At 50.5% G+C, this 12584-nt stretch overlaps 3 protein-coding genes and 1 non-coding gene across 6 annotated transcripts; 3 read left to right on the top strand and 1 right to left on the bottom strand.

The window, feature by feature from the left end:
* Nucleotides 1-2626: 2626 nt before the first annotated feature.
* Nucleotides 2627-8437, bottom strand: LBHD1 (LBH domain containing 1). 2 transcript variants are annotated; one of them, XM_064364807.1, is made up of 6 exons: nucleotides 8083-8437; nucleotides 7842-8004; nucleotides 6524-6751; nucleotides 3877-4001; nucleotides 3046-3143; nucleotides 2627-2969 (listed from the first exon to the last, which is right to left on the bottom strand). In XM_064364807.1, exons 1-6 carry the CDS (start codon nucleotides 8230-8232, stop codon nucleotides 2939-2941), a joined length of 795 nt encoding a protein of 264 aa, XP_064220877.1. In that variant the 5' UTR covers nucleotides 8233-8437; the 3' UTR covers nucleotides 2627-2938. The 2 variants fall into 2 exon arrangements, with proteins under 2 accessions (XP_064220877.1, XP_064220876.1); XM_064364806.1 differs by having other exon boundaries at nucleotides 7842-8322.
* On the top strand, nucleotides 4356-8598 carry CSKMT (citrate synthase lysine methyltransferase). 2 transcript variants are annotated; one of them, XR_010338300.1, is made up of 3 exons: nucleotides 4356-4973; nucleotides 5443-7410; nucleotides 7661-8598. XR_010338300.1 is itself a non-coding variant. In XM_012454426.2 (2 exons), exons 1-2 carry the CDS (start codon nucleotides 4493-4495, stop codon nucleotides 6096-6098), a joined length of 1137 nt encoding a protein of 378 aa, XP_012309849.1. In that variant the 5' UTR covers nucleotides 4356-4492; the 3' UTR covers nucleotides 6099-8598. The 2 variants fall into 2 exon arrangements, 1 of the variants encoding a protein (XP_012309849.1); XM_012454426.2 differs by having other exon boundaries at nucleotides 5443-8598.
* Nucleotides 4447-4595, top strand: LOC135270308 (small nucleolar RNA SNORA57). Its single transcript, XR_010338468.1, has one exon. It is a non-coding gene; the product is annotated as a small nucleolar RNA SNORA57 (small nucleolar RNA).
* Nucleotides 8599-9975: 1377 nt separating the features above from the next.
* Nucleotides 9976-10472, top strand: LOC105718647 (ubiquinol-cytochrome-c reductase complex assembly factor 3). Its single transcript, XM_012454431.2, has 2 exons — nucleotides 9976-10147; nucleotides 10235-10472. The coding sequence occupies exons 1-2, from the start codon at nucleotides 10028-10030 to the stop codon at nucleotides 10385-10387; spliced, it is 273 nt and encodes a 90-aa protein (XP_012309854.2). The 5' UTR covers nucleotides 9976-10027; the 3' UTR covers nucleotides 10388-10472.
* The last annotated feature ends 2112 nt before the right edge of the window (nucleotides 10473-12584 follow it).

Below are 12584 nucleotides of genomic sequence, written 5' to 3'. Positions count from 1 at the left end.
TGAACTCCTGATCTTGTGATCCACCTGCCGCAGCCTCCCAAAGTGCTGGGATTACAGGTGTGAGCCACTGCGTCTGGCCTTTGTTTTTTGTGTTTTTTAAGATGGAGTCTTGGTCTGTCACCTAGGCTGGAATGCAATGGCACAGTCTCGGTTTACTGCAACTTCCACCTCCCAGGTTGAAGCAATTCTCCTGCCTCAGCCTCTCAAGTAGCTGGGAATACAAGTGCTCACCATCACGCCCAGCTAATCTTTTGTATTTTTAGTAGAGATGCGATTTTACCATGTTAGCCAGGATCGTCTCGATCTCCTCACCTGGTGATCCACCCTCCTCAGCCTCCCAAACTGTTGTCATTACATGCGTGAGCCACAGTGTCCAGATCGGTTTTAAATGTTCAAAGGTAGCAGAAGGGGGCCAGGCGCAGTGGCTCACATCTGTAATCCCAGCACTTTGTGAGGTCGAGGCAGGCGGATCACAAGGTCAAGAGATTGAGATCATTCTGGCCAAAGTAGTAAAACCCCATCCCTACTAAAAATACAAAAATTATTTTTTGGGGGTGTCATGATGCACACCTGTAGTGCCAGTTACTTGGGAGGCTGAGGCAGGAGAATCGCTTGAACCTAGAAGGCAGAAGTCTCACCACTGCACTCCAGCCTGGCAACAGAGGGAAACTTTGTCTCAAAAAAAAAAAAAAATTAGCCAGGGGTGTGCCTGTAGTCTCAGCTAGTCAGGAGGCTGAGGTGTGAGGATTGCTTGAACCCAGGTCAAGATTGCCTCTGGGCAATAGACCAAGACCCTGATTCAAAAATACATATTAAAAAAATCATTAAAATAAAAACACAATCCAGCAAAAGAAGCAAGACGGGGCTGGGTGCAGTGGCTCATGCCTGTAATCCCAGCCCTTTGGGATGCTGGGGCAGGTGGATCATAAGGTCAGCAGTAGGAGATGTGCCTGGGCAATATAGTGAAACCCCATCTCAAGCAAAAATACAAAAAAAGTTAGCTAGGTGTGGTGGCGGGCACCTGTAGTCCCAAGCTACTTAGGAGGCTGAGGCAGGAGAATCGCTTGAACCCAGGAGGCCGAGGTTACTGTGAGCTGAGACCACACCATTGCACTCCAGCCTGGGTGACAGAGCGAGACGCTGTCTCAAAAATAAAAAAAAGAGGTCGGGCTCGGTGGCTTACGCCTGTAATCCCAGCACTTTGGGAGGCTGAGGCGGGTGGATTACGAGGTCAAGAGATCGAGACCATCCTGGTCAACATGGTGAAACCCATCTCTACTAAAAATACAAAAAATTAGCTGGGCATGGTGGCGCGTGCCTGTAATCCCAGCTACTCAGGAGGCTGAGGCAGAATTGCCTGAACCCAGGAGGCGGAGGTTGCGGTGAGCCGAGATCGCGCCATTGCACTCTAGCCTGGGTAACAAGAGTGAAACTCTGTCTCAAAAAAAAATAAAAAATAAAAATAAAAAAATTTTAAAAAGGGGCCGGGCGCGGTGGCTCAAGCCTGTAATCCCAGCACTTTGGGAGGCCGAGGCGGGTGGATCACGAGGTCAAGAGATCGAGACCATCCTGGTCAACATGGTGAAACCCTGTCTCTACTAATACAAAAAATTAGCTGGGCATGGTGGCGCGTGCCTGTAATCCCAGCTACTCAGGAGGCTGAGGCAGGAGAATTGCCTGAACCCAGGAGGCGGAGGTTGCGGTGAGCCGAGATCGCGCCATTGCACTCCAGCCTGGGTAACAAGAGTGAAACTCCGTCTCAAAAAAAAAAAAAAAAATTAAAAAAAGAAGCAAGACAGAAGAGGTAAAGTGACTTGGTCACAAGGAACGGTGGCAGAACTGGTATCAGGACCCTTACCTCTGCCATCCCTACAATGATCTATATGTATATTTTTCAAGAGAAGGGCTCACTCTGTTGCCCAGGCTGACGTGCAAGTGGCACAATTTCTACTCACTGTAACTTCAACCTCTCAAATAGTCTGTATCTTTGTCATAAATGGAAAGTTAGAGTATCACTCGCTAGGGAGACAGATGTGATCACAGCACACTACAGCCTTGAGTTCCTGGCCTCAAGCAATACCCCTGCAGGCACCACCACTCTTTTTTGTTGTTGGAGATGGAGTTTCACTATTGTTGCCCCAGCTGGAGTGCAATGGCAGGATCTCGGCTCACTGCAACCTCCACCTCCCAGGTTCAAGTGATTCTCCTGCCTCAGCCTCCCAAGTAGCTGGGATTACAAGCATGTGCCACCATGCCTGGCTAATTTTTTTTTTTTTTTGATGCCATGACTCGGATATGAACTAATTTTTATATTTTTAATAGAGACAGGGTTTCACCATGTTGGTCAGGCTGGTCTCAAACTCCTGACCTCAGGTGATCCACCCACCTCGCTGGGATTACAGTGAGTGCTGTAATTACACCTTGGCCTCACAAAGTGCTGGAATTACAGGCGTGAGCCACCGCACCCGGCCAGACAGCACCACTCTTTAGGCAGAGTCTGGCATTTTGCTGCATTTGCTCAAGCAAGCTCTGTGGGTCCTGTTTCTTGTCTCATTGTTGAGTATGTTTTCATATTCACCAATCTCTTCATGGCCCATCCCCATTTCTACATTTAATCACACACATCTCAGAGTGCTAGGGCTTTATTACAAATGGAGTTGACTGCTGCAGAGGCCCTTCTCCAATCTTTCTTCTCAACATTCTTCCCTTCCAAAGACATCCCTCTAGGGGAGGTCAGTAGGCCATTAGGGAGGAGGAAATCTGGAGAGTGAAAAGCAGCACTGCTTTTATCAAAGTGCTCTGAAACATCCACTGAGTCTGAAGGCTGGCTCCAGTTGAGAATCTTCTAGTGGAAGAGGTTTAGCTCTTATCTTCAAGGTCCTTCATTTCTATGTCCTGAGGGGCTTTTGTCTTCTTTTGCCTTTTGAGCTGTGGTTCACTAGTCCTGGCTGGCTTTGTAGGGGCTTCCACTGAGTAAAGGGAAGAAGGAAGTATTAACCCAAATAAATCCAGGCTTTTCCTCACCCACCTCTATCCCAGACTCACCTTCCATGGCTGCCTTGTCTTTCTGGGCAAGCCGGATCTGCTGCAGAAGTTTTCTGCGCTTCTTCCCCGACAGAGTAATGTTGGCACGTGCACTGGACCTGATGGATAGGTGAAAGTAAAGATATCTAGGACCCGAACCAACTGAGGTCACATAAATGGTTCTGGCTCTAGAAAAAGTATTAAATAAGCCGGGCGCGGTGGCTCACGCCTGTAATCCCAGCACTTTGGGAGGCCAAGGCGGGTGGATCACGAGGTCAAGAGATCGAGACCATCCTGGTCAACATGGTGAAACCCCGTCTCTACTAAAAATACAAAAAATTAGCTGGGCATGGTGGCGCGTGCCTGTAATCCCAGCTACTCAGGAGGCTGAGGCAGGAGAATTGCCTGAACCCAGGAGATGGAGGTTGCGGTGAGCCGAGATCGCACCATTGCACTCCAGCCTGGGTAACAAGAGTGAAACTCCGTCTCAAAAAAAAGGAAAAAAGAAAAAGTATTAAATAAATATAAATATAAATGATAAATATAGAAAAAGTATTAAACAAAGTACTTAACATTAATTGTTAAAGTTTTGTATGTAGTAGAGACCCTAAATATTTACATTGAAGAAGCCAATGAAGAGACATAGACCCGGCGCGGCGGCTCACGCCTGTAATCCCGACACTTTGCGATGCTGAGGTGGGAGGATCACCTGGGGTCAGGAGTTCAAGATCAGCCTTGCCAACATGGTGACACCCAAGGAGGGGAGCTGAGAGGTGAAGCTGCTTCGGAGCTCTGCAGTGAGGAGGGAAGACTCGGTGGGGACTACCAACAGGACGAGGGTCTGGTACTCACGCCCGCTTCTTGAGGTGGTGTCTCGTGATCAGCCCTTGGTCTATCACAGCCCCGATCACCCGGTGCCTCACACGCCGCTCCCGATTCAACACCCGCCGGCGTTTGAACAGCTTCTTCTTCAGCTCCTAACCGGGAGAAAGATGCGAATCAGATGGAGGCAGCGTGCCGCGACCCCGGGCTGCTCTACCAGGCAACCCGGGCCCCCATTGATCCCATCTCGGACGAGACAAAAGGGCTCGGGGACGCTTGAGGAAACAAAGCCGCGGCCCCCACACAGTCACCGTTCGGGGCCGGTTGATCTTTCCCCCGGGAGCTCCCATAATCGCGCCGCTACGCCAGCTCACGGTCCGTACTTCCGCTCCGCACCGGATCCGCGGGGCTCCGCCCCGGCCTTCCGCGGGCCAATCGCACCTCGGGGGCGGGTCCTTGGGCTATATAAGGGAGCTCCGTGACCCTGAAGGTCTTTTGGAGGGCAGAGAGCTGGTAAGTGTGGGTTTTGTTGTAGTATCGGAATTGAGCGTCTGGGCGGAGTGGGGTGCCGGGCGGAGGGCTCTGGACTGGGCCTCAGACCCTCCTTTTCTTGGCGGGGACCGAGCTTGTGGTCTCGCTCCCCGTAATGTATGGAGGAAGAGGGAAAGGGCTCTGGTCCCCTCGGCGTCATGTCTTCGGTGCCGGTGGCTTCCCATCCGCTGGTTCTATCCTCAAGCGCCGAGACACCGGGCATCTCGGAGCAGGGCAACCGAGATCCAGCTGTTTCCTTCACGGGGGTGCTCACACTTTCTCATTTGATTTCAGGTCTGCGGACGCTGTATCCCCTCTTCCACATCCCGCTGCAGCCAATAAAGGCCGTTCCTACCATAGTCGGTCTGTGTCCGCGTTCTTTTTTCCGAGACTGCAGAGTTCGGGGAAGCTGTACGAGTTCTTCTGCTACTCGGAATTTGCAGATCTTCCCCTGGATCTCAGGCCTCCGGCTAGAGTACGGTGGACACTTCACACAAGGTTCTCTGGTCGACCTTACCCGGACTTCCAGATGGCTGCGCTGCGTCGAATGCTCCACTTGCCGAGCCTGGTGGCAGGGGTGTGCCTCCCTTTTGCGGGTAGGGAGGTGGGGGCAGAGTGGGGAGGGCAATGTGGGTTCCTCGTGACCCGAGAGCCTAGTCCCTGAAATTGTGGCTCTCAGACCCCACCGTGGGCCGGGCGCGGTGGCTCATACTTGTAATCTAACATTTTTCGAGGCCCAGGCGGGTAGATCACTTGAGCCCAGGAGTAAAAAACCAGCCTAGGGCCGCATGCCGAAACCCTGTCTACAAAAAAAATACAAAAATTAACAGGGCATGGTGGAGCCTGTAGTCCTAGCTACTCAGGAGGCCCGGGTGGGAGGATCACCCGAGCCCGGGAAGTCGAGGCTGCAGTTAGCCATGATTGAGTCACTTCACTCCACCCTGAGTCACAGTAAGAATTGCCCCCCGCCCCCAAAAAAAGACCTCAGTGTCCCAGTATGTATATGCATCATTTTTGCGTGGTGAGATAGACGGAGTGACATGTACCCTCCAACCGTGTCGACAGGCTCACTGGCTGGTAGCTCCCTGGCGGACCGCTGTCTCTGGGATCGGCTCCACTCCCAGTCCTGTTTGGGCAGTGTCCCCACCTTCGACTGGTTCTTTGGATACGAAGAAGTCCAAGGGCTCCTACTGCCATTGCTGCAGGAGGCACGTGCTGCCTGTCCTCTGCGGGTGCTGGATGTGGGCTGTGGGACCTCCAGCCTATGTACTGGCCTCTACACCAAATCCCCACACCCAGTGGATGTGCTTGGGGTGGACTTTTCTTTTGTGGCTGTGGCCCACATGAACAGCCTCCTGGAGGGTGGCCAAGGCCAAACACCTCTATGCCCTGGGCACCCTGCTTCCTGCCTCCGCTTCATGCAGGCTGATGCCCAGAACCTGGAGGCTGTGGCTTCTTCGGGTTCTTTCCAACTACTGCTGGACAAGGGCACCTGGGATGCTGTTGCCCGGGGGGGTCTGCCTAGGGCTTACCAGCTGCTGTCAGAATGCTTGAGGGTTCTAAGCCCTCAGGGTACCCTGATTCAGTTCTCAGATGAGGACCCTGATGTGCGACTGCCCTGCCTGGAACAAGGGTCCCATGGCTGGACTGTGACTGTGCAGGAGCTAGGCCCATTCAGGGGCATCACCTACTTTGCTTACTTGATTCAAGGCTCTCATTAAAGATATGTTAGTAGTCATGACCCTAGTATTTCTGTGGGCAAGGAGAGGGCTGAAGAGGGAGCTCTTTCCAAGGTATCTGGCTGGCTGCAAAGTGAGAATTTGAGTGCTGGCTTCCACATTTACTAGCTGGGTGCACTATTACTGAATGTTTCTGTGCCCCAGTTTACTTATCTGCAGAGTGGGAATAACCTGGAGTTTCAATATTTAGCACAAGATGAGTGCTGAAAAGAGAAGTTTCAAGTGGGTCATTCCCCACTTCCAACTAACTGGAGCTCCTAAAAGCAAACAGGAACTGAATCCAACCCCCTGCCCCACCGACTGTCTTGTAAATTTTTCTCACCTGTAAAAGGAGATTGTGAGAGTATGGGTATAAGGAGCTTCATAAACCTGGATGAGATGTTTGAAGAGGAGGGAACAATACTTACTCTCAAAGCTACTGGGAGGCAGGAGATGGGAATATTCCACAAAGCTGCTTCTGCAAACATGGGACCCTGTTGCTGAGTCCCAGAAAGGACAGTGGTTGGTGGCTTCCTGACACTCCATGTCCTCACGAATCCAACAAGCATCTTCCTCATCCTGGTCCTGCCCCCAGCTGAGTCCAGCGTTAAATGTTCTTAAAGGAGATCTAGCATCCTGTGGGCTCCAAGCCCAGCCTGGAATGGAGAAGAGAGGGGAGTTACAATGAAAAATATTACTGATATTAAATTACAAACCGAGGCCAGGCATTGGTGGCTCATGCCTGTAATCACAGCACTTTGGGAAGCCAACCTTGGCAGATTGCTTGAGTCCAGGAGTTTCAGCCCTGGCAATAAAGTGACAGCCCTAACTCTACAAAATAGCCAGGCATAGTGGCACAGGCCTGTAGTCCCAACTATTCAGGAGGCTAAGCTGGGATGACTGCTTGAGCACTGGGAGGTTGACGCTGCAGTGGGGTGTGATACGCTGCTGCGCTCCAGCCAAAAATTACTTTCTGTGGCAGTTTTTGCTCATGAAAAAATACAGCAATTTTATGACTAAGAGCCTAACTTTGCAGCCTCAATTTTCTCATTTATAAAGGGGAAATACCTTCATTGGGTTGTTCTGAAAATCAGAACAAGTAAAAGTGTTTAGCATAGTACCTAGCACATAGTAAATGATCAAAGAAATGTAGCTTTTTTTTTTTTTTTTTTGAGACGGAGTTCCACTCTTGTTACCCAGGCTGGAGTGCAATGGCACAATCTCGGCTCACCGCAACCTCCGCCTCCTGGGTTCAAGCAATTCTGCCTCAGCCTCCTGAGTAGCTGGGACTACAGGCATGTGCCATCATGCCCAGGTAATTTTTGTATTTTTAGTAGATAACAGGGTTTCACCATGTTGACCAGTATGGTCTCAATCTCGTGACCTTGTGATCCACCCGCCTCGGCCTCCCAAAGTGCTGGGATTATAGGCATGAGCCACCCTGCCCAGCCAAAATGTAGCTTCTATAACAGTACACAGACATGAAAGAAGTCTAGACGAGAAGGCATCAAAAATGTAAACTATTTTTAGGTAGTTGGACTTGAGGTAACTATCTTTTCCTGCAGGTCTCTAAAGTTCACCGACTTTGCCAACTGCCTTGACTTTCCTCTCCCAGATCGTCACATTTATTGAGCACCTGCTGTGTTCCTGGCACTGCTGAATGCAGGGGTCATAACTGACATCCGTCTTGGCTCTGCCCAGAACATTCAGATTGCAATGGCCTTCTGATTGAGCTACTTCACTCACCTGGCTCTTCAATTTGGTCTTGGAAAAAGACCTCCGCCTCCTCTTCCTCACCATCAGTGAGCAGCAGCAGCTCCTCATGGGGCCAGTGGAGATCCCCACTCTCTTCATTCACCTCAGAGGCTCCCACCACAATAGATGGCAGATGGGACTTTTGAGAGAAAACCTGAATAGGGACAGCAGGGAGGTTGACCCAAATTGGAGGGTAAGCCAGCTGCCAGACACAAGGTAGGGAAGCACTAACCTGAATATCCTGGTGACCTTCAGCCTTGCCAATCTCTCCTCTGTCCCGGAGAGGGTTGGGCAGCCTGGGACTTTCTGGATGCTGGGAGGAGCCTAGGCTATTTCTATTCCAAAGCCCATCCTCCTCACTGCTCCCTGGCACAAGGGCCATGGTGGTGATTCTTAGGAGTGCAAGATGATTGAACTCAGAGGAGAGTACTCCTTGTCCAGTGCACCCCACAAACTGTTCCTTTAATCTTCTTTGGAGCCTGGCTCCTTAAGCACTGACGTGCCAGGCGATTATGGGCTTCCTGGGGAGGGGAAAATGCCCAAGAGGTGAGATAGGATCTTTATTTCTACTTACTCCGTGGAGACACTGGGATGACAGCAAGGGTAGGAGACAAGGGCACCTGGATTAAAGCCCTATGAGCTGAGAGTGTTGGTAACAACTTGGAATTTCCTGACTCCTTTGCTTACTACTGATTTTCCCAAGCTGGCATGTTTATATGTTATTTAATAAATATTTTTATGGTGTTTACTCTTTGTCAGGAGCTGTTTTGTTTGCTTTACCTGTAACTCAATTACCCTAAAACTATGAGACGGGTACTGTTAATAAGCTTCATTTCTTATGCAGAAACCGGGGCACAAGAACTTGCCTAGGATCAGTCACACGGCTAAGAGGTGTTTTCTTCTGTAAAGCAGAATTCAGTACGTCACACGAATCCAGCCTTTTCGTGGCTGAAAACAAAACAGCCGGGCGTGGTAGCGCGTGCCTGTAATCCCAGCTATTCGGGAGGCTGAGGCAGGAGGATCGCTTGGGCCCAGGAGGTCGAGGCTTCAGTGAGCCGTGATCGCGCCACTGCACTCCAACCCTGGGCAACAGAGTGAGATGAGACCGTGTCTCCAAAAACAAACAAAACCACAACCTCCCCCCCAAAAAAACCCCAAACAATACCAAGTGTGTACCATGACGAGAAAAGGAACAGGTTGTTTATAAAATAAATTTTAAAGATACCGTTTCTCCAACCAGTACACTTGACTTTGAGTGTTTATTCCAGAGTTGAGGGGATGGAGAGGGGATAATAGATTGACGTGTGTATATGTGTGGATAACCTCCACGCGCTGTGTTGAAAATGCGCAGGTGACTGCAGAAAACCAGAGCACAGCTCGGCCCTCTACTGATTGGGAAACTTCGGGAGACACAAAAAAGAGTGTGGAAATTAAGAAGAAACTAGGTCTGATATCCAAATGGACAAACTGCCAGTTTTCTTTCCTGTCACTGGCCACAGTTGTTTGATGCATTAAAAGAGAAAAAGAAAAAGTTGTGTAGGCGAATCATTTGTTCAAAGCTGTTGGTTTCTGCAAAGGAAATACCAGTTCCGGGCAATCAGTGTTAGCGTTCACCAATTGCCATTGAGGGCTTCAGAGAGCCCTTTTCTAGGCCTACATGCTTTGTGAACAAGTCCCTGTAATTGTTGTTTGTATGTATAATTCAAAGCACCAGAATAAGAAAAGATGTAGATTTATTTCATCATATTATACAGGCCGAATTGTACAAATTTATTTACTGCTAGTCTTAAGAACTGCTTTCTTTCTTTCGTTTGTTTCAGTACTTACCTTCTCTCTCAATTTTTGGTTGAATAAACTAAATGACATTAAAAAAAAAAAACATGAAGACACGCACTCTCTCCCTAGCAATCCTACTCTGAAATTGAGGACGCAAATTCCCCGCGCTCAGCCCTTGGTGCCAGCACCTCTTTACAACCTCAACGCCCTCAGCTAAACCTGAGACCCAGGCGCTCTGGATTCTAAACGTTTCCCTGAGCAGGTCCTCTCTAGCCCGCCGCATCTCTATGGTTTCCGCTACCGGGCGCTCTAGCCTGCGCAGGCAGGCAGTGAGACGGCGCGGCGACAGCTCGCAGCTGCGGGGAACTCTGGAGGGCGCCCCGCTGGCTGCGCAGGCGGCCATGCAGTCCTTGAGGAAAATGCTGATCACGGTCGCAGTGCTGGGCGCAGGGGCTGGCGTGGGCTCCGCGCTCTTTGTTATCGTGACCCCGAGAGGGCAGCGGAAGCAGGAGATGCTGAAGGTAGAAGCAACTCGTAGTCCCGAAGTTGGGTGGGCGGGTGGAGAGCCCCGGACTGGAGCTCCTGCGAACCTCCCTTCCTGCCCTCAGGAGATGCCACTGCAGGACCCGCTGAGCAGGGACGAGGTGGCCAGGACCAAGCAGCTCGTGATGGACGTTCTGCAGGAAGCAGCGACCACGCAGGAGAACGTGACCTGGAGGAAGAACTGGATACTTGGCGGCAAAGGCGGGAAGTCAGCGTGAGACCGGACTTGCCCCCAGTGGGCGCTGGAACCTTGGCTAGGGCGCAGGAGTCTGAGGCAGGCTTTCTCCTTCGTGGGCCCAGCGGGGAGTCCGGACCGAGATGCCATTCCCAGGACTTTTTTGGGTCCTGTGAGCTGCCATTGGGTGAGCACGTTCCCCGCAAACCCTGCACTGATTGCTTTAAAGTCCGCAAAGGCTGGCTGGGCGTGGTGGCTCACGCCTGTAATCCAAGCATTTTGGAGGCCAAGGCGGGCGGATCACCTGAGGTCGGGAGTTCAAGACCAGCCTGACCAACATGGTGAAACCCCGCCTTTAATAAATAAATAAATAAATAAATAAATAAGTCCGCAAAGGTGGACAGGGCCGAGACACGAGTCGGATGTGGTGAACTGAAAGAACCAATAAATCACGTTCCTCCATCCAGATGAGCCCGGCAGTCGACGCCTATCAATGCTTAGACACTCGTGGTCAGTGCTCAGGGCTCAGGCTGCAGCTGCTGTCTGTCCCACCTCACCAGGAGGGGCTGACCCAATAGGTATTGCGACCACATTTTCTTTTCTATTTGAGATGAAGTCTCACTGTCACCCAGGCTGGAGTGCAGTGGCCCGATCTCAGCTCACTGCAACCTCCGCCTCCCAGGTTCACACAATTCTCGTGTCTCAGCCTCCCGAGTAGCTGAGATTACAGGCGCACACTACGACGCCCAGCTAATTTTTGTGTTTTTAGTAGAGACAGGGTTTCACCATGTTGGCCAGCCTGGTCTTGAACTCCAGACCTCAGGTGATCTGCCTGCCTCGGCCTCCCTAAGTGGTGAGATTACAGGTGGGAGCCACCTCAACCTGCCTCGACCTCATTTTCAAAACAGGTCATGTGGTGTCAAGTTGGAGTGTACTTCAGGGGATAACAGTGGGACATTCTTGAAATCTGAACTATCCTGGAAAATCTTGTAGCAGTGGATGCCTGTAGAGGACACTCAGGACTCCTGTCCTTGGAGTGAGACTGGAGGGGCATCTAGCACTTAACATATGCCACAATGCTTTCTGTGGCCATTATCTAACCTCTAGTTAAACAAGCTTAGAAGGCTTATTTATAGTAGTAAAAGGAGTGTGCTTTGAGTCACAGATCTTGGTTCAACTCCAGTATGTAATAAACCTCAGTCCTGTTCTACGAAGTGTCATAACTACGAGGATTATTATAAAAAATTTAGAAATGTAAAGTGGTCTCTAATCTCTGAATCTGGTCAGGAGATGCCACTGAGGGGATAAAATAAAAGTGTGGGGTCCCAGCTCCACAGCCTAGTCAACCAAGTCGCTCCTCTTTTTTTTTTTTTTTTTTTGAGACGGAGTTTCGCTCGTTACCCAGGCTGGAGTGCAATGGCGCGATCTCGGCTCACCGCAACCTCCGCCTCCTGGGTTCAGGCAGTTCTCCTGCCTCAGCCTCCTGAGTAGCTGGGATTACAGGCACGCGCCACCATGCCCAGCTAATTTTTTGTATTTTTAGTAGAGACGGGGTTTCACCATGTTGACCAGGATGGTCTCGATCTCTCGACCTCGTGATCCACCTGCCTCGGCCTCCCAAAGTGCTGGGATTACAGGCGTGAGCCACCGCGCCCAGCGTCGCTCCTCTTTTGTCTGCTTTATAGCCTGTGGTTCCCAAGCAAGATTGCAATTGACAGAAAAAAAAGGCTGCTGTTATTAAAGTCAGAACACCAAATAAAGCTGGTTTGTTTGTTTTTGAGACAAGAGTTCCACCCTTGTTGCCCAGGCTGGAGTGCAATGGCACGATCTCAACACTGCAACCTTAGCCTCCCGGATTTAAGCAATTCTTCTGCCTCAGCCTCCCCAGGAGCTGGAACTACAGGGGTGCGCCACTACGCCAGACTAATTTTTTTGTATTTTTAGTAGAGACGGGTTTTGCCATGTTGGGCAGGTTGGTCTTGAACTCCTGACTGACTTCAGGTTATCTGCCTGCCTGGCCCCAAATAAAGCTAACACTGAGGTGTAAAACCTAGATGAGCACTGGTGCTCTTTTCAGCTACTAAAACACATGTGTTATGTGTGATCTTTACAGATTAACTATGGCCTCTTCCCTAGCCAAGGAATGAGAGGAGTCAGCAGCAGTTTGACAGGACACCAGGTTGGGGTATCAACAGCCAGAGGGGCTATCATGGAGAAGCTCATCAGTGCTTCTTGGTTTT

Source organism: Aotus nancymaae, unplaced genomic scaffold, assembly GCF_030222135.1.
Source record: "Aotus nancymaae isolate 86718 unplaced genomic scaffold, 86718_ANA_hifiasm-v0.15.2.pri h1tg000059l, whole genome shotgun sequence".
NCBI lineage: Eukaryota > Metazoa > Chordata > Mammalia > Primates > Aotidae > Aotus > Aotus nancymaae.
Note: the sequence above shows the minus strand (reverse complement) of the source record. Positions and strands in the feature narration are given on the sequence as shown.

What these genes read in the sequence shown, in the direction of transcription:
- CSKMT (XM_012454426.2), top strand. Translation starts at nt 4,493, where the DNA reads ATGTATGGAGGAAGAGGGAAAGGGCTCTGGTCCCCTCGGCGTCATGTC. An exon ending in GGTGTGCCTCCCTTTTGCGG is followed by an intron (nt 4,974 to 5,442) that starts GTAGGGAGGTGG and finishes CCGTGTCGACAG; the next exon opens with GCTCACTGGCTGGTAGCTCC.
- LBHD1 (XM_064364806.1), bottom strand. Translation starts at nt 8,232, where the DNA reads ATGGCCCTTGTGCCAGGGAGCAGTGAGGAGGATGGGCTTTGGAATAGA. An exon ending in AGACCAAATTGAAGAGCCAG is followed by an intron (nt 6,752 to 7,841) that starts GTGAGTGAAGTA and finishes TCTCCATTCCAG; the next exon opens with GCTGGGCTTGGAGCCCACAG. An exon ending in GCCTCCCAGTAGCTTTGAGA is followed by an intron (nt 4,002 to 6,523) that starts GTAAGTATTGTT and finishes TCTCCCGGTTAG; the next exon opens with GAGCTGAAGAAGAAGCTGTT.
- LOC105718647 (XM_012454431.2), top strand. Translation starts at nt 10,028, where the DNA reads ATGCAGTCCTTGAGGAAAATGCTGATCACGGTCGCAGTGCTGGGCGCA. An exon ending in GGAAGCAGGAGATGCTGAAG is followed by an intron (nt 10,148 to 10,234) that starts GTAGAAGCAACT and finishes TCCTGCCCTCAG; the next exon opens with GAGATGCCACTGCAGGACCC.